Here is a 27,984-nt window from a genome sequence, read left to right as displayed (position 1 = left end):
CCTTCCGCTTATAAATAAGCAATGAGGCACAAGTAAATACGTACAGCAACTTCGGAAATTCAGCTGTAACTACCATGACGTTTGTGAATTTTGTTAAATGCTGATCGTCCTCTGTGAGTTTTATTCGAACAGGGAGGTGAGCTCTTGTCGCCTGCGTAGTTTAGTTTAGCCCATGGCAATTATCATTTTTGCAGTTGCGCTGTATATTGTCATGAACTCACAAGTAGAAACTAGGCAACCCCAAAAAGAAAACTTTCACATGTGTTGATTTCATGCAAGAAAATGACACACGTTTACTTCATTTAAATCGCACAAACGAATCGATTGGTACGTCTCTGTCTTTTGATGAGTCTTAAATGTTTTGCAAGTTTGTAGATGCTTCTGATTCTGTGTGTACTTCCGGGAATCGTTTGCAGATGGTTGGAAAATGCGATATATGTCAATTGAGGTTTTTCCTTGAATGGCTCTTAAATATTTTTGAGTCCACCCACGCTGTTTCCAATATATATTACAATTTACTAGATAGCTATGCATCATTGTTATCTTTAGAAGTGTAATTAAACGGTTCCGTATATTAAGATACCCGTGCCAAATTCATATATGCAAAAACGTCTCTTTATCATCAACATCTACAGTAATGGCATCAATATAATATATTACATGGAAACGTGGAAGCAGTAAACTTATAATATTAAGCTTAGTTGTTTTACATATGATAAACATAGGTTTTCCAGTCACCATTAATAATGCATAACCTTAGGTTTCCAATTTTTATTTAGTATTAAAATTTGATTACAAAGTTCTTGTGCAATATCAGCTAAGTGATGAAAAGTTGAAGCATACTATGATAATTTTTGATGAAAACAACATTTATCAACGAAATATATCTTAATACATTATTGAAATGGTATGCTCAAGCTTGTTAAGCAACTATCCTTGACCATTATTTTATTATCCGTTATTTTGAAATAGAAAGTATTGAAGACTGTATAACCATGTATTACTGATCAAAACATAGGCCTGGCCTAGTCTGTCTATATATGTATGTTAACTTGGGTGAGAAAGGCAAGGTAAAGTATATACAGTAGGCATAAAGTACAAGTGACTGAATGCATCCTGATCATTTTTGTAGACATGACCAAATTTCCTTGCACACAACAATCCCTTATCATATCACTTTAAGCTATTGAGTAGAACAGGAGGGCCACATAAAACACACTGGGATATAGTACTTGTATATATAATATCTTTAAGTTCAATTTATCTTTTTTATGCCCAAACAATTGTCTATTAATGGATTACAGTGTTTAGGTTTGGCACAACACCACATTAAATAATGCCAGAAATCCATGGTTGATGTATCATAAACAATGATTTATGCCATTTATGATACACTATAATAGTATAATTATAACTGGAAAAGTGAAAGTGAAAACAACACCACAAATTTGATGTTTAATTATCAGCATGCAATAGTGCTGTCACTGACCAGTACATAGTCCGAAGATCAGGAGGTAGTATTTTTGACATCCCTTTTATACTTTTGGAATAAAAGGTACCTTAGTTATTTTCAGGAATTCCAGTAAAAGAAACAGAATTAATGTGAACATGTCCAAAAGTAGCAAAACAAAAGAGGAATTCATGTATATTAAAGAAGTTACTTTTATTAAAAATCCGGTACATGATGTGCATCTTTTTTCCATGTTTGCCCTGCATCAGTTGTTCATGATACAATCATGACACAAGATATACCATGGTTTAAAATAGGGGATGTGCTTTAAGTATCCTGCTTTGCATTGCAGCATTTATTTCAGTATTACAATCTTGTCCCTGTCTGGTGATCTGTTTTAATCCAACTTCAATGGTTTTGTAGAATTTGTGGCTGTAGTGTATAGTTGTAGTTTCTAAAGCGGGGTTGATAGAACAATTCTTCTTGTTACTTTTCTATATTGATGTTGCATTTTGATACAAGAATTTATATCACTTTGAATTGGTATTAGGTAGATGCATATTGTTCCACCCTTCAGTACTATTGTTTTCATATTGATTTGAATTCTTGGATCAATTTATTTAACTTTAAAGGAAGTCTGTTGTTGTGGTTGAGAACTTCAGACTTATAAATGTTAGCTCTAAAAATAATTTAGAAGACTCTAATTTAGCCATATTTTTTAAAGCTGTAAACAGTATATAATGTAATCTCCTGGATGACCTCAAACTTAGGTTATTTTTTATTCCTACTTGAAAACATTCCTTTGCTAGATATATTTTTATTATCCTGATCATGTTTTTTTTTATCCTGATGGTAACAAGAAATGAATAAAAAAAAGGCAATATATCTCTTTTTCTGCTTAAATCAATTCATACCTATTGTATGTACCTGGTAGATTGCTTTCACCATTCAATTAATAGTATTGACATAGAGTGTGAGCATGAGGTCATAATTCATAAAAGTTGTTGATAACCTTGAAACTTACGTTTTAAAGAAAATGTGTTATGAAACGTGAGTTTTAAAGAATTTGTGTTAGTATTATTACTGGTAAGACAGTGAGATGCTTATCAAACTTATTGGAAATGTCTTTTATATTACAGATGTTGCCTGTGCCAAAATGTAGCCATAGAGTGAGATGGGTCTGCCTTAACAGGGGGGACAACTCTCACAGACTTGTTTAGCCAGCTTCCTTGGAATGTTTGGTCACCACACTGCCAACCAGCCAACAGCAGGCCTTGTCATGTCGGGTCATGACCAGCATAATGCCATTAAGTCGCCCCAATCCAATGTTGCATCAGGCGCTACCAACTTTCTTATGATAAACCCCTCCCTGTTTCATCAAAGTGGTAGTCTCCATCAGAATATTGTGGATAACTTGCCAGTTACTCTATCCAACTCCTTGCATAACCTTCATCAGAGTTCAGGGGGAACAGTGTATGCCTTAACTGACCAACAAATAGGCATCAGGCTGCCTATTGGAGTTGGCATCAAGGATACTTCAGATGATCATTCATCAAGTATGGATAAATCTGATTCCAAAGTGGACATTTATTCAGTGACAGATGACAAGGGGGTCCCTGGGCTTGCAGGTATCCAGTTCCAAGATGGAGGTGAACAGACTAGCCCAGGGACACCAAGCCAGACCAGCACCTCACAGATTCTACACTACCGTCCCTCGGCCAAGTCGGGGGATGCCATGCTGAGTGCTATAAACTATAATGACAGTGATATGTTACCAGAAGGTGCCTTTGACAGTTGTTTGCCAAACCTGGATGATGGCATTTTGTCAAACATGGGAACACCAGGGAACATTCGTATGTCAGAGAACCTACCTGATTTGTTTGATGGGGAAGGCAATGTGAATGATTCCTATAGTATGGAAGGCCTATCTCCTCAGCCATTCACTGACACTGCCTCAGGATTTGTAGGAGATAGTAACCTGGGGTCAGTCATTGACCCAGATAGCATGCAGAATCCAGGTGAATTATATATATATTAAATTAAACTAAAACAGGTGGTTTCTTGGTGTTAATCTTACGCTTGGCTGCATGACTAGCCCTAATGTAATTGTCAATGACTCATTAGATGAATCCATTATCCTAGCCCAATTGAAATAGTGTCTTGACTCTGTGAAACAATACCCAAAGACATTTTCTATTTGTGAAAATAAAAGGAAACATGCTTCTATGATAACTTTCATGTCTGAAAGTCTAGGTTACTTACCTGTAGATAGAAAACTGGTTTCTGCACTAGAATTATAAAACTGGTTTCTGCACTAGAATTATATACTGACCACAAATTCTATTTTAATGTATAAACTTCCTTTGATGACAAAGGCAATATACTTTAGGCATGTCATAAACTCAATGTCCCATAGAAAGTTACTGTATAGAATTAGGTTGAGAACAAATGGTCCTTAATGCGACTTGGCCTTCCTTATTCCATCCAAGCATTAATTAAACAATACTATTTATATTACCAAGAAAATGCTTGGCAAATAACTTTTGGTCTGGACAAGTGATTTGTTATATAGGACACAAAGAATTCTCATATATAAAAGAAAATAACCATTTACTTCGTAATTTTGTCAAGTTAGTTGCACTACAATATCCTTAGTTTGAAATAAAACAAATATTTACAAAAGAATTTGATGAATTTTATTTTAACAATATTTGTTAACTTTTTTTTTTTAAGACTCCAACAAGTCAGACAGCTCAAAGAAGAAATCTAAAAACAAACAACCAAAAAGTCAAGGTTCCCCAGGCCGCCAGACCATGCAGTGTCCGTCGTGTAATAAAACCTTCAACAATTCAAGCGCCCTGGCTAAACACAGACTCACTCACAGTGATGAACGCAAATATGTGTGCAATTTGTGTCAAAAAGCCTTCAAAAGGCAGGACCACCTGTAAGTATGATTTAGCTGGATAAGTGAAAGAAAAAAATAGTAACCTTTATTATTTGCGTCAATAATGAATTTTTATCACAGAAATTAACATGGCTATATCTTTCTAATGATTCATAGCTATATATAGAGATTGAAGAGTCATTGTAATGGTTTGAGATGATGCCCATCAGATGGGTATGTTAAGCCTTACTGATCTCTGGCATTGAAGGTATTGTTGTGAATCACTTCAAAATCCATGATTGAATAATCATCACCATTGTTCAAATGATCGTTTGTTCAACACTAACAAAGTCATAAACTGAAAAAACATGAATTTTAGGAAGCAGGAACTCTCATAAATACCATCCATGTGGATATGTGATTGAATTGTTTAATTATTGCTTCTTACACAGAAATGGTCACTTAATGACACATCGTGATAAGAAACCATATGAGTGTAATGTTGACAACTGTCAGAAGAGTTATTGTGATGCCCGCTCACTACGGCGCCACTTGGAGAATCACCACAACCAGTCACCTGAGCAGATCCAGACAGCTATTGCAGCAGTGGCATCCAATGCAACAGCCATCATAGCTGCTGCTGCAGCCTCTAATACAGCCTCACTGAGAGCCACCACCACAGAGACACAGAGTATGCCCACAACCTTATCAGTGATATCTGGAGCGAGCAACAGCCACTCTTCTCAGGATGGCAATGGCTGCTCCAGTCAGTATTCAACCCCTCAGTACAGTAACAACTCAACGCCCATGACCAGTCCCACATACAGCAACAATGGTAACCCACAACAGCAGACAGCATTCTTCCAGTTTGACCAAGTGCCATCTTCTGCTTCAACCTCTCATGATATTACACTGCAGCAGGTAAGCTAGTGCATTTCAAATGTTTAGTTACTAGATTTTCGTCTGAATGTTAAAAAACTTAGTTTTGATGTTGCATCACTGTTGATATAAAGGGTTTTAAAAATGTTAGTTAGCTGTTGAAGAAAATCATGAATCCAGGACTCAAATATCTGTGTCTAAAAATTACTTGGTTTTATAATGGCACTGCCATATGTTTAAAGTGCTATAATCTAAAAACATGTCTGTTGAAGTGTGCTGCAATCACAGTGTATCTGCCTGATATTTGATTCTCTTTTCTTACTTACTTAAGACTGGTATTTAACCTGTTAATTTTTCATTCCTATCTGTCTCGTGATATTCTAATAACAAACTACTGTCAATATGTTAAGCCTCACCTTACGGATGATTCTCAGCGCCCCCAGCAGATCACCATTCAGCCCCATGTTGTGCCAACGCAGCAGTCGTTGCCACTTGGACAGCTCCCTGAGGGGCTGCCAGTTGACTCCCAACAGAACTGGCAGGAACGAATGCAGCATATCCTGACTGCAGCAGCAAACCAAGCTGGAGCAGGGCACCAATCCAACTCACACAGTCCTCAGGGCACCATTGAGGACCAGTCACCAAGCTACCTCCAGCAGGTTAGCCCCATCAGTCCTGTGATGAACCACCCAGTGCCAACTAGTCCCCAGCGCATCTGGTCTGCCAACCCTCTCACTCCCAACACCATCACCAACGATAAACTTAATGGGTGAGTAATACATGTATTGTTTCAGTTTACATCTTAAGGAGAGCTAAGTGTTTTGTTTAGATATGGTAAGTCAACAAAAAAGAATAAATTAAAAAATTGAGATGACCATCAGTACATCACATTACTAAGTAGTTGAGTGAGTTTCAAAATGCATGCAAGTCTTGCAGAAATAGTATGAATCCGGAACTGATATCTCGGGTTAAAATAATTACTATGCTTCATGAGGCAAATGCTTTTTATACATAAATGTGTTTATTAAAATTTTGTAATGTTATTGTACTATTAGAGATATACTATTTTTTTGAAAGTAGTATAAACCTTCGTACATTGCATGAAACAGCAGTATGTGTGTTAAATTTGTGGATATATGAATGCATGGATTAGGAGTACCCTAAAATCAATGGAAATAAAATCTTGAATAGGAGTAGTTCCTTTATCATAAATGTTTTTCTTTCACTGCAGAAAATGAATTGGCTGTAAAATAAAATAAGTCTTGTCTATTTTCCAGAAAAGTGCTTTTGAATTGAATTTAATCTGAATTGATTTTATCTGTTTATCCAGAGATGAATCGGCCAAACCAGTGGTGTGTAGTATTTGTGAGCGACGTTTTAAGAATATTCCAGCCTTAAATGGCCATATGAGACTTCATGGAGGCTACTTCAAGAAGGTATTAGATTTATTACATATGTTTCTTTGTAATATGAATGAAAAGAATTTTGTCCATATTCTTAGATATATATATACCAGCATAGTATGTGTGTAAACCGTACTGTTTACGTGGCTTATCCTTTATATTACTCTGACATACTGTTATGATAGGTATTGCTTCATGATAGTGGGTCTGCATTGTAATTTCTGAAAAATAAAAATAAGTACATTGAATGCATAGATAAATATATCACTTGATATTACCTGTTTGAATATATTTTATTTTGAATATAAGAGTCATGTTATAATGTTAATTGATGCGCTTTTAACCTTTTAAAAAGTTTTTCACTTTAATATACATTAATGCTTGTTTACAGCTGAATAAACAAATATTGACGTATGATGTACATGCTTCATTCATCTTGTAATGATTATGTTGTGCTGAAGGACATAAATAAAGAAGAGAAGAAAAGTAAGAAGGCACATAGTACCTCGATGGGATCAAAGGTTTCTAAGGTTTCTATAGAGCCAATAGACATTTCTCTCCCGACCATACCACAGGCATTCCCGACGTCTTTAGAGACCATCACTCCTCCAGTGACTGCTCAGGCAGCAGGTAAGGCTACCTGTAGGAACCAACATACCTCATTCAAAGTTTTGCTCTGTATTTGCTCATTGTTAAAGGAGCAATATTAATTAACAAATATATCACTTCTAATGAAAGTTTACATAGTTTGAAAGGACTTGGTGGCGACAGTCCATTGTGGTTAATTTGATATGTAGTAATAATTTTAGTAAAGACTGACATTTCAAATATACGGGCATTCAAGCTTTTGCAGGCTTTTGTATGCGATATAACGTTTATGATACCTGCAATGTTCTGTCATTTATATTGGCTATCATTATCAATATAATATCAAGACAATTCAATGCTTAAGTGTAGGGTATTGTTTTGCTAAAACAAAATATATTCTACCATGTTGAATAATTAAGGATTTATTGGTATACCAGGTCCTGTGTTCCCAAACCTGCAGTCTCCTGTGGCCACTCCTGAAACCCCTCTTGACATTGCACACTCTGTCATACAGCAACTCCAGCAGCATCAACAGCAGCAGCAGATACAGGTTAGCTTCACAGATGTATATTACATGTTGGTTCAACAGAACCAGAATTTACAAATACAGTTGTGAGGTAAAATGCACAGATCAATGTTGTGAATTCAGGATGGGTCATTGAAGAATAATTTGGAAAAAAGAGAACTGGTTAAAAAAATTTGGATACTTTAATTTTAGGATCTACTTGAAACATCACAGGATATTCAAGTATTGGATTTATGCTTGAGCATGAATAGTAACATATGTGATGTTCCTGTTCCCTAAAATATCCACAATTAAGCTTTGCATGATTGTATTGTTATGTAAGTCCTGTGTAGATAGATTATATATTGTTTTTTTTTCCCTGTCTGAACAGAAATCTAAGTCTGATGCTAAACCTGCATGTGTGAGTATTGTCAAATATTGAGTTGAAACGCAAGCATTGTGCATGTATATGTATCAACACTGCTCCTTGCATTGAAGGCTTATCCCAGTATACTTACTAATCTTTCATTTTCATCAAAACTTTGCCTCTAAATAGGGGTCAATATCTATTGTAGGCAAAGTTTCATATATTATGCAAGTTCTTAAAACAAATACAGTGATTTGCATCTTTATACATTATCCTGTGTAGATTTTATGTTGACATACAGTTAACTGTGATATCATAAAAAAAAAACAAAAAAAACCTAGGTGTGGGGTCTTCAATTTCCATTAATTATGTCTCCCCTCCGAATGAGGAGAGACATACTGTATTAGTACTGGTTGTCGTGCTTGCTGTTACTGTATACCATAATCACCCACTGACGAAGTGCAGTGTACTGTCATTGGACCATTGTGACCTTGACCTCAAGGTCAAGAAAGTGCAAAACTTGTCCAGGCCATAACTTCTTAACCGTTAAAGATATCTTGACAGAACTTACAATATACTTGCATTACCTGAAGCCAATGTGCAAAGCACAACCGTACAGTCACTTTGACTTCAATCTCTTGGTCAAAGGTCAAAATGCATATTTATTAATAATTTGTTATCTGGCATTAACATTTAAACTGTTTGAAGAAATTCTAATGAAAGTTGCTGTACACCTTATTTACCGACTTCAGTGTGACCTTAACCTACAAGTAACATATTTTTTTGTTCACAAAGACAATCTCTAGTTAGTAGAGGAACAAATTTCAGTTTGATAACTTCTAAGTAAAGTGTAATACCCAGAGTAGTTTAAATTACAAAATGTTGAGATTTTCAGGTGAATCAGTCCACCCAACTTTGTACATTTGATTTTTGTAAGATGACTGTATTTGACCTTGTCAGAAACCTCCATCCTTTCACCATAAGTAGCCTAGTGTCTATTGAGTATTTATTGAAGAATTGAGGAAAGCTCTATAATCATTTAAATTTTGAGAAATTGAAAATTGCCCTGGTCATTTTAGATATTACGGTACAGTATACAAGTGGTATGTTTATGATTGAAAAGCATCCACAACAGTTCAGTCTAATCAGCCAATGACCCCACCTCTCCTAACTAAACACATCTACTGCATGTATTACCTGGTAGACTAATCATGAAATGTTCATGAAGTGATGTTAACAAAACACATGGTGTGTTGGACAACCCTGGACTGAAAGAAAGAAAGAAAAAAAACTCAATTGATATTTGTTAAAAGTTGCTGGCTACTAAGATGAAATGTATGCTGTAATTTGATATGCTTTGAGGAATCAAAAAGAAAAGATATAAATTCATCAAGCAACTGATGCAAATAAAACAATATTTGGACATTGATCTGCTGGTTCAGCTGCATGGTTGAAATATTTTATATGAAGACTGGTGATTTCTTCTTCAGGTAGAAAATCTCGTGTGTAATGTGACCTAATGTTTGCTACATCAGGGCATCCAGTAGACCCTCGAGAGTATGTTTTTTACTCCCTAAAATGATATCTGACTCTTAGGATTGAAGGGACATATCTTGATGTTTTGACCCTTCAGATTTCTGAGAAATAGTGATCTGACTTAAGAAATTGCTAAAAGTCAAGGGTCAACTGGATACCCTGTACATGTAATTGTATTATTTTATACTTAGGCCTGTAGGCAGTAGCCTACAAAAACAGAGATAGCTATTGATTTTACAGAAGGTCATAGTACTCTGGAGTCAGGAGAATCATAAGCTTTAAAATGTCTAGGTAAATCGGAGCCTGATTCCTATATAACTCAGTTTAAGGTTATCTTTTCTTTGGGGGCTCTAATCGTTTACACTAATAATTGTTTGCTTCATCAAACTAAACAAAATACAACTGTATTAATTAATAAAGGGAATTAATCTAGTCAGCAGTGTCTGTACTGTTCAAAGTTTTGTCTATTAAACCTGGGTAAGAGGAATAGAAGTATCACAATGTCAATTTTAAAAGTTTTATTCAAACTTTTCTTAAACTTTTTTGATTTTATCAAATTTGGATATTTGTCTTTCTGGGGAAGAATATAATTGAAAATGAAAATTGGTAGTTCCTATTACCAATAGATTCAGTTATGAACACTGCATCCAGTGCCTGCCTTCTGCTTATATTAGTCATACTTGCACATATACATACCTACCATACATGTACACAACTGTATACCTATAGATTCAATTTGTATGCTTTTAAAGTTTGATATATGAATATTATTTGTGAATGGATTGTATGATAATACTTTGGCTACAAGTACTCAGTAAATAATTACATGTCTGGTTTGAACCACAATCATGTGTTATGTTAGACACTGGTGTACATATATTACTTCTTACAGTGCTTGGCAGTTTTCACACTATTGCCATTAGATATACAGTTATAGTCTAACCATATTTTTCTGTTTTGTGAATAAACTGTTACCTTGTTTCTGTTTTAGCTTACTTGTGGCTAATAAAAACCTTGAGCTCAAAGATTGCTCAATCCTTTCTTGGCAGTGATACACATAAGCTAATACACTAGAGGCACTATACTGTAAAATAATAATTAGAACTTCCTGTCACAAGCCACATAGTAAATGTCGTTTTGGTATTTATAATAGAAAAAAAACGGGTTTATAAACAGGTTTTCTGGAGAAAAAAAGCTTTAATTCTTCAGTCATTTGACCACTTTTATTCAGCCTTGGAACAAAGTCTATAATTTGACATTAGGTTTTTCCAAAACTATTACCATAGCAATACAATCTTAGCTTCTGATTAGTTAGATATTTGCTGATTTCGACCAAATAAAACAGAGGTATTAAGGTATACTGAAAATCACTGTATAGGTTTTGTTTCCATTGAAGCACAATGTTGCTGTTTGGTCGAAATTTAATCAAGGGACAATTTCAATAAAATTTGGTGTGCATGGGTATTAGAGGGTGCAAAACTGTATAAGCTTTGTTGTCATGACAACCATACTGAAGCAATTAATTGCCTCTTATTGGTTGAAATTTAGACGGTATTGTTCTATTTCAACTAAATTTGATATTTAGATAGATTAGGGATATCAAATAAATATTGGCCTCTGATTTGTTAATATTTAAAATATTGTTTGAAATGGGTAGATTTCATTAAGAATTTGCATATGAATGAATTTGTGTGTTTGTGCATGAGTGTTTTAATTTTAGATTTCCACTCTTACGTATGGGGGTATTAGTTATTCTCATGATGACAGTTCTAGTTAGCATACCATCATCAGATGGAGTGGGGGGGGGGGGGGGGGGGTATATTCAACTAGTTTACCTGTTGTCAGTATAATGCAACTAGGTGGAGAGTCCTGGGTGTCCTCAGCAATATGCTTCATTGAGATAGCACTATAAAGTCAGCATCAGATCTCACTATCATAAGAAGACCAACACACACATCTCAGCCTAGCCTCCAAAAAACACACACACATGCACTTTGCCCACAGGGGAGGACATCTTTAAATGACATTAGCTGTTGATGGGATATTCAACTAGTTTACCTGTTGTCAGTATAATGCAACTAGGTGGAGAGTCCTGGGTGTCCTCAGCAATATGCTTCATTGAGATAGCACTATAAAGTCAGCATCAGATCTCACTATCATAAGAAGACCAACACACACATCTCAGCCTAGCCTCCAAAAAACACACACACATGCACTTTGCCCACAGGGGAGGACATCCTTAAATGACATTAGCTGTTGATGGGATGTTAACAATACAAAAAAGGCCCCATCCTTAATCAATGAAAGAAGGTCTGAAAGCAGTAGATAAATGTTGCTGATGTTAAATGTTGGAAAAACAACATAACTTTGTATCATTAAGAAAAAACCAGCTCCACTTCATGGATATCTTTAATTCTAATATTACTTAACATGACACATGTTTGGTACTTGTTTGATTATAGGAACAGCAGATACAGCTTCAGCAGTTACAGCAGCAAGAACAGCAGCTGCAGCAACAGCTACAACAGCAGATACAACAGATACAGATGGAGCAACACCAGCTGCAACAGCATCTTGAGCAACAGAATCACCAACAACAGGAGCAGTTACAGCAGGTGCCACATGTGCAGGTAAGTTAAATGCACCAGGTGCTACATATATACAGACAAGGTAGTTATAGAAGTTGTCACATGTACAGGTAAGGTAGTTATAGGAGGTGCCACATGTACAGGTAAGGAAGTTACAATAGGTACCAGACGTACACTTCAGGTATACATGTTCAGATAAGGTAGATACAGTAGGCATCCCATACACAGGTAAAACAGTAGTTACAATAACTTTTGTTAAAAAGAAAGCCTCTGAATAGTTGAAATATTCAGATTTAGCACCTGCATGATATGAGACAGAATACTGACTTCCCATTGGCTACACACATGAGCATATGAAGCAATAGTGCCTGTTCCTCTGGATGACTCTCACAAGCCCCCAAGTGTTGGTTGAATATGTGTATTGAAATTAACAAATTAAAATTGTAACTTTGATGTTCTATACCCATTATGGCCTTATTGAGAGAGCACTATTACCTCATAGTATCATTGCCAATAGATAGTAGGCGGGGTCAATCACAACAGGCAAGGGAGACCTCAATGGTTCATCTGTATTGGTCGACTGGTTTCTCCTTTACATAGGCTTCATCAGGACACCAAATAGATAATAAGTTATCCTTGAGATGAATGTTCTACTTTCAACTATTCAGGTTTAATAATATACTCTTTACTGGTTATGATTTTCGTATCATGATTCAGATATTGCTAAGAGAGGAACTTAAAATAACCATATTAATTCATTTGTTTCAAACTTTTTTTCTTCAGAAGCAGCAGTTAGTGTTACAACAACAGATCCAGCAATTACAGATAGAAAAACAGCAGCTTACTCACCACCTGGAGCAAACCAAGCTCAAACAACTGGAGGACCAGCATCTCAAACAACAACAACAGAACCAGCTGCAGCAACAACAACAACAGTTCCAGGATATTCTACAACAGCACCAACAACACAGCCAGTCCAGCTCAGTACCACAATCTCCTCAGGCAGGTTCACAGTTTAGTCCACCCAGTAAAAGATACCTTCTCTTCGTCTTTTAGATATTCTTGATGCTACATCCAGAGGTGCTCTGAAATTTATCATGAATGCTCACCCTTGCTGCTTTGTTACACACATTACATGTTATGATTTTGAGTTTATCGGACATTACTGAAGATCATCCTGAAATTATTTTGGTCATGAGGCCTTGTTGTGCATTTTTTTTTTTTTTTTTGAATACATGTTGGTTTTTCAAAAATGGGTTTAATCAAAATTTAGTCTTTAACATTATTTGGGTGATGGAAACTTGATGAGGTATGAACAGAGTGTCTGGTTTTTCTGAGGATTGAGGGACAGTGTCCAAAAGTAAAATAGAAAGAAAAAAAGATAGGAAATTACGTTGAATATTGAAATTGAGTGCTTTTCAGCTGTTTTTTTATTTGAAGCATTTGCTAACCCGAAAATCAAATGCCTGATAGAGGAATTTAGTGTTGATTTCCATACATGATATGGAGACAGATTCTGAAATAGGAAAAGATAACTAATTTTACCAGCAGGGTAAGTCCTGATGGTGTCTTGTTTGAACATGCTGCAACATGATTCATTTAATTTGTATCAACAGATTATCAGAGGAGAAAGGATCAGATTTGCATTGTCATAAAATCAATACAGATTATTGTCAGTGCCTTTGGTGCCATGATCCTCTGATTGGCTAAAACATATTGAACCATATCTTTTGTTCCATTTTGGGCATCAAAATGAAAATTGGTGGAATGGATAAGTATAAGACAGACTCTAAGATGAAACAAAAAACTGTACATTGTTCACAAAATGACTTCTGATTGGTCAAAATTTTCCTGGGCTTTAATTTGGCGATTTGGCGGGTCCTTATCTTAATTGCCAAAATTAAACCTGCTAAATTCTTACGCCACTAATGAAAATGAAGTAAAAAGTTTCTTCTCAGTATATTTGATTCAAAAAAACTATAAATACTAAGTATCTTTTAAAATCCAGTCATTTTTAACTCGTCTCTTCGAAGAAGAGTGAGAGCTTATGTCGTCGCGTCGGCGTTGGTTTTTCAAATGTTAAATTTTTGGTGCAAGTGTTGAAAGGCATAGTAATTTATGGTAATATGGTCCGTGTGGGGGTTAAACTATACCCTGCCGGAGTTAAACTAAAAGATTTTGGGGGAAAAAAAACAGTTTTTTGGAAAATTTTGGACTTAGAATATTTCTGCGTTAAGTTTTTGGTGCAAGTGTTGAAAGGTATTAATACATCACTTTATAATTGTACTAGGGTGCTGATATTTCGCAATAGAGTCCCTATGGAGTAAGACAATCCCTTCCTGGAGTAAAACTTTAAAAAAAAATTGATTTTTTCTTTTTAAATCTGTTTTTTAGCCCACCATCATCAGATGGTGGGCTATTCAAATCGCCCTGCGTCTGTCGTCCGTCCGTCCGTCCCTCCGTCCGTAAACAATTCTTGTTATCGCTATTTCTTAGAAAGTACTGAAGTGATCTTTCTCAAATTTCATATGTAGGTTCCCCTTGGTGCCTAGTTATGCATATTGCGTTTTGAGACCAATCGGAAAACAACATGGCCGACAGGCAGCCATCTTGGATTTTGACAATTGAAGTTTGTTATCACTATTTCTGAGAAAGTATTTAAGGGATCTTCCTCAAATTTCATATGTAAGTTTCCCTTGGTGCCTAGTTATGCATATTGCGTTTTGAGACCAATCCGAAAACAACATGGCCGACAGGCAGCCATCTTGGATTTTGACAATTGAAGTTTGTTATCACTATTTCTGAGAAAGTATTTAAGGGATCTTTCTCAAATTTCATATGTAGGTTTCCCTTGGTGCCTCGTTATACATATTGCGTTTTGAGACCAATCAGAAAACAACATGGCCGACAGGCAGCCATCTTGGATTTTGACAATTGAAGTTTGTTATCGCTATTTCTGAGAAAGTACTGAATGGATCTTTCTCAAATTTCATATGTAGGTTTCCCTTGGTGCCTAGTTATGCATATTGCGTTTTGAGACCAATCCGAAAACAACATGGCTGACAGGCAGCCATCTTGGATTTTGACAATTTAAGTTTGTTATCACTACTTCAGAGAAAGTACTGAATGGATCTTCCTCAAATTTCATATGTAGGTTTCCCTTGGTGGCTAGTTATGCATATTGCGTTTTGAGACCAATCAGAAAATAACATGGCCGACAGGCAGCCATCTTGGATTTTGACAATTGAAGTTTGTTATCGCTATTTCTGAGAAAGTACTGAAGGGATCTTTCTCAAATTTCATATGTAGGTTCCCCTTGGTGCCTCGTTATGCTAATTGCATTTTGAGATCAATTGGAAAACAATATGGCCGACAGACCGCCATCTTGGATTTTGACAATTGAAGTTTGTTATCTCTATTTCTCAAAGTACTGAATGGATCTTTCTCAAATTTCATAAGTAGGTTCCCCTTGGTCCCTTGTATTGCAATTTTGGACCAGTCTGTCCTGAAAACAACCTGGCAAACAAACAGCCATTATCAGTAAATCTCAAATTTCTTATATAGCTAGGATTCCCTTGTTTGAAAAGTACTGGAGGGATGTCTCAATTTGCACAGATTAGTAAAATGAAGGGAAAAGTAGAGAAAAGATCAATCTGACATGGAACCTATGAAGATAATTCAATGGTGGGCGCCAAGATCCCTCTGGGATCTCTTGTTTGTTTTTGCTTTTAAATCTTTGGACTTTGTGTTAAGTTTATGTTGTGAGTGTTGAAAGCCATAGTAATACATGGTATTAGGTTCCCTGTGGGGGTTAAACTATCCCTTGCCGGAGTTAAACTGAAATTTTTTTGGGGAAAAAAATACATTTTTAAAATTTGTGTGCAAATGTTGAAAGCTATTAACACGTCACTTTATGATGTACTAGGGTCCTGATATTTGGTAAAAGAGTCCCTATGGAATTACACTATCCCTTCTGGGGGTGAAACTGAAAATAAAACAATGTCGAAATGCTCACAATAGACAATTTATACTGGTCCACATTTTTCAAGGGAGACAACTCTCATTAGGATAATATTTTGTCAAAGAATTGAAGAAATATGTCCAAAAGCAATTACATTTGTATTTAATATATTCATTTAACAACAGCATAGCTTGTCTCCAGAATATTTGTCAATAAATAATTTATATATATATATATAAAATGGTATGGTTTTGAAAATTGCATGAATTCACAAAACATAATCTGATCAAGTAAACAATATAAATATTATTAATGCAATTTGCGAAACCATTCCAATCAATATATTTTAATTATTTATTGACAAACATTTGCGCGACAAGCTATGCTGTTCTCCAACAGCTCTTGTTTAAAATGATGCTCACAAAATAGTATCAAATTCGTGCCATTGTGAAGACTGACTTTATGAGTTCAGTGTCGCTTGTGGCTTCCATCAATGACAAATAAACAAGAGAAAACACTGGTCAGTAATTAGTCACGGCATGGTGAACTTACCACTCATCGTGTTTGCTTAAAATCGACCATGCATGCCTGATACTATTTGAATCAATATAGGCTAAAAGTAAATCTGAACACAGGTAAACGTTGTATATTTCACACCTCAGCGGGATATGCAAAGAAAAGAAAATGGGGGAACTCGATAAATCCCGAGTGTTCCGAGTGCAATTGTATCGAGAATTCCTAACGAAAATTTTCTATTTTAAACGAGGAAAAGACATTTCTTAAAAGTCGTTTAGGGCGAAATTAAAACGGGGCGAATATCTTTTGTGTTGCTCAAGGGCGAAAATAACCTGGGGCGAAAAATACCAGGTATACAGTATATCTACCTATCCAATCAGTCATGTGTAAAGAACTCAATACCTTTCCTGTGGTAATAAGTCCATGATTTACTTGTATTCTCTAAATGCATAGACTCACCTGTGTTTTGCCAGGTCCCTTGACGACAATTCAAAATTATGATTCATTTTTGTGAAAACAAAGCCATATACAATTCAATTGATGTTAACAAGTTACCTGTATGTAAATTTATCATACAATAGATGACCAATAATATCATACAGTTGATTAAGTACACTTCATTATGCTATTCATTACCTTTGTTGCTGGTACATGTAGTTTATTTGTATGTACTATACATGTATTCATAAAAACACTACTTTAGCAAATCCCCTAGTGTCTGTATAGAATAGATTTATCTATATGTTGGTAATATATGCTAAACACATAATCAAAACCCCATGCTCAGGAGAATTTGCCAAAATTCAACTTTCAGTTTTTATTGCCAAATTGCCAAATATTATGACCATGAAAATTCCCCCCTATACGGTATCAGAGTACTGAATTTGATGAAAATTGGTAAATAGATGTATTAATACAGTATTATGGAACAGTTTCATATATCTTGGTTGCTATGGTAGTGAAATGGAGGCCTCTGATTGGTCAAAATTTAGATGTGTGATTTTGCAGAAAATTGGTACAATATTAAGGTTTTGATTTCCATTTTCCATCAGGTGACCTATTAAGGTTGCCTTTTGTCTGGCGTCATCTGGTGTGCATTGTAAACAATTAACATTTTCGGCTCCTGCAGATTTTGCTAGTGGCATACTGGGAGAAACGGCTACCATGCTAGTTCAAATCAATGACCCTGATTTGCTGTAAAGGTTGCAGAGGTCAAATGTGTTAAAATCTTTTAAAAGACTTCTTGATAACCAAGAGGCCAGGTTCGTGATACTGAGAGAGTGACATGCTTTGATAACAGACTGGAAAATTTAATGATCTTGACCTGCCTTGAAGGTCACACTGGTGAAATGTGTTAAATTCTTGATTTAAAAACAGAAACATCAGCTATCAGTAAATATATGTATCTTAGAACTCAGGTGACCGTTAAGGCCCATGGGCCTCTTGCTGGATTTCAAAAAAGGACTAACATTTAAATGTTCAATTTTGATGAGAGTTATTATGACATGAACAATATTGTGGCTCTTTAAGCTTCATTTGCTACAGCTGGGGTAGTTTGGGGGACTATAACCAGTGCTGTTACAATTAACACTTGTTTAATGTATTCTTGCTGCACTATTTAAATGTCCATATGTATGTGTTGTAGGTGCCACAGTCTCCCCTTCTACAGAGACAGGTGTCTGTGGAGTCCCTAGACTACCAGTTCCAGTCTCCACCCCAGCAGATCCAGGAAATTCCCTCACGCATGTCTGCACAGCTGCATCTCCAGCAGCTTGCCCGTCAGCAGCAGCAGCAGGGTCCTCGTGACATCATCCAGCAAATGGACATCGGCCAGCTTGCAGAGCAGCTTAGTATGACTTCCCAACAACAACAGCAGCAACAAACACAACAACCGCAGCAACAATCAGTACCCCACTCTCAGCATGTGTTACAGCAGCTACACTCCCCACCCCCAGCCAGTCTCAGTTCCATGTCTATACAGTCAAACCTCCAATCCGCCATTGCTCAAATCCCACAGTTTACACTTCAGACTCAAAACCCTCAACAGGAGGTGATGCCACACTCACAGACATCCTTTGTGTCGCCAAGCCATCTCTCTGCTGGTCAGGTTACGCTTGTCACAACCAGTGCAGACAATCCCGAACTTTCTGTTGCTCAGTTACTTAATGGCATAAATGGCATACAGGACCCAGTGGGTACTGTTTTTGGTAGCCAAACAACAACCACAACTGGCTTGGTAGGGGGCATAGCAGGTCTATCTTCCCTTGCTGGCAACCCCAACATGTCAACACTGCCCTCTACAATCAAAGAGGAGAACAATCTAGTGGTGACACCCACACTGGAAAATACTGCAATGTCTAACAGCTATGTAGTGTCAAATGTCTCTGGAAATCTTCATAGTGGCACAGAGGGTGCCACCATAGATCTGGATAGTGCTGCAGAACGACTTAAACAAGAGATCATGGAACAAATGTCCAATAGATCATTGCATACAGAATCCAAGGCAGCTGACAGTAATCCGTTTTCATTCCCAACCATAGACTCTTATAGTGGTAACAACCCAGAAGGGGATTTGCCAGGCAGCATGGAGGGTCATCATAATCCAGGTGGGCATTTTGAGGGCATCTTAGGCCTTCATGGTGATTCGGTGCAACAGCATCTAACTATAGAAAATAGTTTAAATACAAAATCAGAAACCAAATCCATTCAGAATCGACACCAAGAGCTTAAGCGAAGACTTTCAGTAGGTAGTGAAGTAGACCTTTTGAAGAAATCTTATTCTTCAGGTAATCAGCATAATAAGGGATCAACGCCAATAACATATGTCAAACACAACCCGTCCAGTGGCCCCCATGTCAAATCAGACAGTCATGCTCGGCCTCGCATGCGGAGTAAATCAGGAGACGACTACAACCTCATGCGAGCCAATAGTGAGGATCACACATTTATGAGGCCACGCAGTCGAACAGAGGACTCCCTGTGGAGAATGAAATCAAAATCTGAAGAGTACTGGGGCAGTCCGTTTTCAAAATCAGATGGTGCAGGACTGTTTAGAAATCCAAATACTTTATCTAGTCCCATCAAATTGAAAAGGAAGCATCGACCTGCTCCACTGTTTATACCTCCTCATATGAATAACTGTGGCTTTCAGAGCAGGCTAAGGTCTCCTCGCATCAACCCTCATTTAGATGGCAGGGGCAACACTCCTCCACCTTACACGCCTCCTCCCATGCTCAGTCCTATACGCAGTGGATCAGGTCTATTCTGCAGTATGTACAAGCCAGTCACCCCAATGTCTGCTCCAGTTGCCCCCAGGTCTCTCCAGCAGGGCATGAGCAGTAGAGGGAGCATAGGTAAGTCAGAAATTTATTTCATATTCATCACATTTATGTGTTAAATTAGCTTTTCTTACATGGTAATTTATAAAATTTGGAAATAAATCATTTACTTCATCTCTAATTTCCTTACATTGTCAGTCATATTTTGTTATGTTTAACGTCTGCCAAAAGTTTATTTCATCCGATCTCGACCCAACATTAGTAGATCTTTTTTATTACCATTCAGGACATTTTGATCAAGTGATGAAGATGGAGGAGGAAGATGAAGAGGAGGCTCCCCTTCCTCAGGAGTCCGAGGAGCCAGCACCTGAAACAGATGTACAACCGTAAGTAGCCCCATATGACCAGTGATTAACTTTCATATAGCAGTAATATGGAATCCAACATATGAAACTCCTTTTTGTTTTGCAGAATAAATTGTATTCCATTCTTGGATATTCATATTTCATCACTAAATGGAAAAGTGCACCAAAAAATATACGCAATTGCATGTTTTAGAAAAAATGCTGTTAAGATAAAATTCACATTTAATCATTCTGTACCGATGGTGGAAAAGATGATTACTAGGTTGCAGCAGCCATAGTTATGAAAGATGTCACTTTCCGATGATGGCTACAGGGTTATTCATTAATGATATTCCCTGGATGTTTTATGTGACTTTATGGAAGTGTGTTCTGATAAATATTTTCTTTTTCAGTCATGTAAACATAGGATCTCAATATCAGGCAGAAATACCCCCTTTCAACAGTAAGTACATTAATTGACCCACCCACAATGTTTATGTCTTATACTGAAATTCCTTTTTATAAAATAATTATATCTGAAAGTTTTTATGACAAACATTTATTAATGTATGATTAAATTGTGTGCTTATTTTCAGGCAGTAGAGTTGGTCTGGAGTTGTTAGAGGCTAAAGAGGATTTGATGTGGGATCCCTCCTTTTTAGGGGATAACAGTGACCAAGATGGTAGGTTGATAAAATGTGGTGAATGAGAGTTGTATAAACAAAAAAGGCTGAACAATTCCAAATCAGTACTCTGTTTATGAGTAAAAGCTGTAAACTTTAATGCCCATATAAATTCTAGTGCAGATCACATAACTATTAAGTGCTTTATATCTCAGTATGTGGCATAAACAATTTACTGTTGTTTTGCAGTGCAATATTATCAGGAATTTGCATGCTCATCAGCTGTGAAAGGAAATGGTGCCAATGTGGAGTATGCTTTACATTTATTACGGATGGCTAATGGAAACATTCAGGTGAGCTGGTGTGTTGTGAATTTTCCTAATAATCAGATTATTTGAGATAGTGTGTGACAGTTAGGTGAACTAAATACTGTTTATCTACAAAGTAAGGATAGATGTTTAGTCTGTAAATTTGTACTGAATTCACTATGAACTTGCATTGAATTTATGTATTGTATTTATTTCATTTCAGACGGCTATGTTGATGTTGATGAGTTCAGCTGTCAGGGTACCACGATATCACAGTCTACATTCTTACACATATCAAGGTAAGTAATATTGTTTGTAATAGTCTTGAGTAAATGAAGCTTGTTCTTGTTCATGGATGATGTTCTCGTAGACCACTTTTGTAAAATGTTGGTTTTCATTACCTGAACTTGCAACTTTTCTTTGTTAAGCTTTGAACGTAATATGATTGTACAACATTAAAAAAGCAAGTTGCACATTCTTTTTCAGAATCTACAGTATGGTCCACTGAGGAAGTTGAACGTTATCAGCAGGCACTGATGAAATGTGACAAAGATTTTCTGAGTATCTCAAAAGAGGTTAGAGATTTGATTCCATTTGTTATGCCCACTCTCTCTTCTCTTCCAAAACTGGAGGAGCAGAGGCATAGGTGCCCTATACATTATACAAAAAGGTTATCCAGTTTATTGTTAAAACAAGACAGATGAAATTTCTTCAAACTTTAAAATGTACAAATTGAATAATAATTATCTTTCAAAGTTTAAAAACATTAAGATTAATTATGAAAACATAAAAAATGTTAACATCTAAGATACTTTGCTTTGCTGTGTTTGTTGATGACCAAATTAAATGGTGGATTCAGTAAGTAGATCTGCCATACTGCTATGTTTTCAGATTATGTAAGATGCAGAGTTATTCAGTGTGAATGTCCAATGTGTATTTATGAAATGTTTACAGGTTGAGACCAAATCAACTGGTGATTGTGTTCAGTTTTACTACCTTTGGAAGAAGGTGTGTCCAGATGAACACAAACGCCTGAGAGTGGTGCGGCGTAAGCGTGAACAGGACCAGCTATACAACTTAAGGACACGCCAACAACAGCAGGAACAGCAGCAGCAGCAAAGTGGGCTGACACAGGTGACAGATGAGGATGACAGTGATTCGGACTCGAGCTCCTCATTGGACACTGGTGACCCTCTGGACAAGGAAGAGGAACAACTCTCCAGCTCTTCTGTCCGGTCTTCCCCAGTTCCTATGTTTCCTTGTGAATATCCAGAGTGTACTGCTGTAAGATATTTATACATACTATGTAACAGATTGTACCATATTGGCTTATCAATTGAGTCTCAATGACTAAATGAGAGAAAGAATACTCAAATGATAGAAAATCAATCCAGTGGACTAGACAAACTATTAATTTCACTACCTTAGATATGCTATGATTACATTTTGAATCCTTACAATATCATTTCAATATTGTTGATGCATCATTTAAATACATTATTATCATTTACTTGACTATTAAGTATAGATATTGATTGACAGCTGAAAATGTGTCTATATGTAAATCATGTTTAAGGATGTAACTCTGTAAACTTTTTGGATATTTCAGGCATTTGGTTCAAAGCAGGCTTTGAATGCTCATGGGAGAATACATGGTAGCTCGAAAAACTCTTCTCCTGCCTCAAGTCGCAACATAGAGAACCGAGCACCTGGCAGGCCCAAGTCAAATCCTCTCCCCAACAAAACTGTACCAGCACCTGCTCCTGCTGATGGCTCCGAGGTGTTCCCCTGTAAACTTTGTGGAAGGTCAGTAAATCAGGAAGAATACAGAAACTGTCATGTATATAGAAACTGAATAATACTTAGTTTATATTTCTCATTTGCCTGTTTTTTCCGTAGTTTATTTTTCTCATTTGCCTGTCTTTTCCCATCAATCATTCTCTCTTTTTAATGAAGCCATAATTTCTTGGTAGATTTTAGTCCCAATGTGATAAAGGATCAGAGGTGAGACTTAAAGTGTTATTTTTCAGTCAGGGATTCTCAGAAAGCATAACTAGAAGTGCAACCATATATTTCGTATGTTGTTAGATCCTGAAGTGAACAACTCAGATCTGGATATAACTGTACTTGATAAATATTTCATTCACTGCAGGTGTTGTAGATCTATAGTCAACAGATGTCTCATTTTTGTATTTAAATGCCTAAGTTCTTTTTCTTTTTCAGAGTGTTCCCTAAAGTGAAAAGTCGAAGTGCTCATATGAAGATCCATAGACTGGCAGAAGCTGATAGAAAACAACCTAAGCCAAACAATACAGAATTGACTATTAAAACAATACTGCCCACTGGCTCCCCAAATGGCTGATAGTGTGCCCCTTCCCATATGGTGCTTCAGATAACCCCGTTTCTGCTGTAGGGCTTTCCTTGGATCATCAGTTACATAATGGCAGCTCATACACACTGGGAGACCCGTACTATAACACTAGCTGTATGTCTTTTGTAGGACGTGCATGCTCGTTCTGTGCCATCCGCCAGATTTTCTGAAACAGAGCTATTCTGGTTCGGAGGCTATCCAAGTCTGTGATTCTCTATGGCTATGTGATTGGGTTGATTTTAACTCCTTAGTGTTTTACTGTTGATCAAAGATGTTGTTTTGTCTGTTGATAATATGGTATATTGTTTCATTTTAAAAAAGTAAGATTTTACCAAATGTTAAAACTAGTACTTTAAAAAAGATAATTGAAAGATTTATTATGATTGTTACAGAGAAAGAAAAAATGTCAATTTGAGATTTTAAAATGGCTTACTATGAGTATGTCAATTTTTTGTTTCAAATTTAAAACAAATAGGTAGGAATTGATTGATATTATATTATAAACAAAAAAGCAAGAAAATCATATATGAAACTAGAGACGTTACGATTTGTATAAAAAGGCGATGTTCGTTACTGCACTGGTGTAGGCAGGAAATGTATGTTGCCATCCAATTCCTTAGCAGGATATTATGGTATAACACCAGTTTTAGATGGTAATGTCGCTTTAATGTAAGGATAAAAAGATGGAGGGTCTAGGATTCTTAGATTTCTAATGATTTTGTGTTGTTTGTTGTCCATTTGCCCATCTGTGGGTGCTCTGGCTTTTTGTTTAGATACTATTATTATCTTAGGAACATGGTTTGGGTTATTATGGAGTACTTCAGCTGTGGTATGTTGAGTTATATATTCATTATTGGCATACAACTAATAAAAGTTTAAAGAGTATCCCAGTTTTGATGGCAAAGTAAGTATTAATGAATATATATAATTACTCTCACTGCTATGTGTATTCCCTGTTGTAATTTTGTGACTTTATGACAAAGTGCAATACTGTTCTATTTGAAAGACTTTCTGTGTGCTATTCAACTCCTTACAGGAAGTTCTGTTCCTGAGCAGGTCTGTGGTACATATTATATTGTTTTCTGTACAACTAATTGTAAATCTTGAATGATGGTTATGTTGATTTTTCAGTTTTTGATAAGTGTGACTGGATTTCAACATTTCAGCGGAGGTATTATGTTAAGTACAGGGTAGTATGATTCTATTGATATATGTTGTGTGTATGTAATTTTACTGATCAGTAAGGCAAGTACCGGTCAGGTGATGAGGAAGGAGTGCCCGATATAGATGACACAATTGTTTTAATCATTCTATTACTATGTAAAAGAGTCTTTATCAAAGAATCTTTTATTTCATTCTTTTAGCAAATGTGTTAAGAACCATTTTATTCCTAAAATGTGATTTTAACCACTGCTAAAGGTTTTAAAAGTTATATTAATTGTTGTAAGTGTTTGTTCCTATTGATCCTGTGGCAGCTATTTGTGTATCTGTGGTTTGTTTGTGTCCTCAAGTTCGTGGTGTTCGTAATGGAGGTGCCAATATACCAGTGCAATAATGACTGCTGTCTCTATATCTTGTGTCTGATTACACATTTGAAAAACAAGTCTAATGATATTGTACATCACATATTTTATTTTGTTCAAGATGACTTACCCAAATATAATACATATATTTGAATTGAATTATAATTCCAAAAAGGAAGGGGCTAATGAGAAGATAGTTGTGCTAACATTGTTGATGCTACATGATACATACAGTGGATATTGAAATTTTAATCAATTTGATTGGTCATACATAGTTGTTGGCTTCAAACTGTTAGGTGGATATTTATTTTTTTATTCCAAAAAGTCTGAAACAGTCACCTTACATGATAGACAGTGAAACCTTATGATTCTTAACTAATGAGACAGTGGTTATACAATAACTGTCTGTTATGTCTTACGCTTAGTATCCGGTGAGCAGTAAGGAAGGACAAACTATATTGCAGTTTAAAATTAATTCTACAAGAAATTAATGCATACTTTTTATTTTATTGGAGTATAATGTTACCTTATAGTGCTATTTGTTGCTTATCGGCAATGGATCACCAGTTTAGTGCACAATGAGATTCAAGTGGGTCAACAAATGTATTGTTTTGAAAAATTTGGTTCTCAACTTTTTTGTGTGCATGTCTATTACTATGTAATGATATAGAGATAAGACTCATCTTTAAAATTAGATAAAACTTCTTTTTGATTCATTTTCTTATGTCAATGTAGTAATATCCAACTGAAATCTCAATCTGACTTCTGGTATTTGTCTGAATAAGTAATAGCATTGTGGTGAATATGATACCATACCTTTTAAGATATAATCTCCATGGTAACCTACCTTATAATGTATGATAATCTCCATGATGCCCTATAGTTACCTTATGAGGTGTGATGGTCTCTATGGTACCCTACCATATAACGTGTGATAATCACCATGGTAACATACCTTAAGGTGTGATAATCACCATGGTAACATACCTTAATCTTAAGGTATGGTAATCTCCATTTTATCAAACTATAAGTTTATCTTCATATACCATGAACATGGATACAAGAACCATGATAGTGTTGTATCTAACATAGAGATTAGCTCTGAAGAGCTACTATTTCTGTAGTAGTAAAAGCTCTTCAGAGCTAACAGTTGTGCAATTTATACAACAATCTTGTTTCTTGTGCCCTGTTTCTGTGAGATGTGTTATATATGTATGTTGGATTTATTCTATGGACAAGACCGGCCAATGCTGTGGTCCCACTTTACTGTTTGAGGCATGTGCAATCTCATTATCCGTCTTGTACTAATTGACAGTGGTATTCCCAGGGTCTGGCTGCTGAAGGCTCTTCAGCAAGAGAAACGTGTATCATTAATTTTCATCCCATCATGTAAATATAAAAAGTTAGAGAGAGGAGGCTTTGACTGGCGAGACCCTGGTAAATACGTTTGTTTTGTACCTTATATGACTGCTGGGTGCCATCCACACTGTCCAATATATATATATATACATGTAGTATTCATTTGTATGTGTGTGTGTGTGGAACATGTTGAGAATATTGTCATGTACATTTTTTTTGTACAAATAGATTTTGTATAGGTTTCAATCATTGTTCAAATGTATATTTGATATATATATATTATATATAAATACCCATGTTATATCTTGCTCACTTTTCAATCTCAAATTTTACTCATCTGTCATTTCATGTTTCCTATCATTTCTCTATAGAATACTATATTCCTTTAAAACATTTGTTATTTTTCCTCACATTGTTGGAACCGACAATGATATTAGTGTCAAACTTGTGTGTTAATCTTTTTTAAAAAAAGTTGTGTTAAATTTGTTCTTGATTTGATGAGAAGGAGAGACGATGTTACACTGCTACACGTTTAATAGGGCCAATCACGAATTCTGTGATAGTTTTACTCGTATGTATTGATGAGTTAATATGCTGAAGTTAAAAGCATATCATAGGAATTATATCAGTTTAATTCTACCTGATAATAGTAGATGACATAGAGCATAAAATCCCGGAGGTGACCGTGATACCTGCTATATGTATATACATATATATATACACAAGTCTATATGGATTCAGCAATGCACAGTGAATGCAAGAGAACCACAAATATGTACTTCAATATATAGTTCATAATTGATGTGGATGAGAATTCAATTAACTATTTCTCAAGCCAGATGAATTTGTAATCGATAATGATATTCATTGACCTTTCTAACAGCTTATATTACTATACATAGGGTTGATTATTTTCTGATTCTAAACCTTCCAAATATCTGAGTGAACAGTTGACAGGGTTATGATGAGTTGTTGCTTGAACACTGACAGTATGACCGCAATATATAACATCATAACACATTGCCAAATGATTCCTTATCCACTTGAGATTACACACCCGAGTTCAGGCAGCACTGCAGTGAACATACCTAGTCTCTAGATGTATTAATTGCAGCTTGTAATATTGTAGTCCCATGTACAATTTTAATGAGTTTAAGGTCATTTGTCAAGAAAAATTAAAAACTGAACATTTGGTTTTCTAATTGTGAAGATCAAAGTTTGAATGATTAAAAGTGAAGATGTTGATAATCTGATGATAAGATTCATGTGTCTAGGAATTTTAGATTTTATTTTGTTGACGTACAGACATTGGTACAGTATGTTGTTTTTTTGGGGTTTTTTTTCTTCATATTTTTGTTTTTTTATTCTGACGCAGAAAATGCTTTTTGAATCTTGATTATTTTATAGGTACCAATGTTAAACTGATTATTGGTCTCTTTTTTTTTCCCATCAGTACTACAGATTTGTAAACATTTTCAATGTTCCTTAAGATGGAACATGT

At 35.8% G+C, this 27,984-nt stretch overlaps 1 protein-coding gene across 3 annotated transcripts; it reads left to right on the top strand.

Annotated features, from left to right (window-relative positions):
- Positions 1–25: 25 nt before the first annotated feature.
- On the top strand, positions 26–27,927 carry LOC117323697. 3 transcript variants are annotated; one of them, XM_033879076.1, is made up of 21 exons: positions 26–136; positions 2,590–3,468; positions 4,184–4,394; positions 4,787–5,255; positions 5,624–5,982; positions 6,544–6,649; positions 7,078–7,246; positions 7,642–7,754; positions 8,101–8,130; positions 12,075–12,242; positions 12,984–13,202; positions 18,323–20,030; positions 20,242–20,341; positions 20,713–20,762; positions 20,896–20,982; positions 21,172–21,275; positions 21,454–21,529; positions 21,717–21,805; positions 22,185–22,514; positions 22,840–23,036; positions 23,454–27,927. In XM_033879076.1, exons 2-21 carry the CDS (start codon positions 2,685–2,687, stop codon positions 23,590–23,592), a joined length of 5,508 nt encoding a protein of 1,835 aa, XP_033734967.1. In that variant the 5' UTR covers positions 26–136; positions 2,590–2,684; the 3' UTR covers positions 23,593–27,927. The 3 variants fall into 3 exon arrangements, with proteins under 3 accessions (XP_033734967.1, XP_033734969.1, XP_033734968.1); XM_033879077.1 differs by having other exon boundaries at positions 46–113; XM_033879078.1 differs by lacking the exon at positions 8,101–8,130.
- Positions 27,928–27,984: the final 57 nt, after the last annotated feature.

This window comes from Pecten maximus, chromosome 3 (assembly GCF_902652985.1).
Source record: "Pecten maximus chromosome 3, xPecMax1.1, whole genome shotgun sequence".
Taxonomy (NCBI): domain Eukaryota; kingdom Metazoa; phylum Mollusca; class Bivalvia; order Pectinida; family Pectinidae; genus Pecten; species Pecten maximus.
This window is presented reverse-complemented; position numbering and strand designations above follow the sequence as displayed.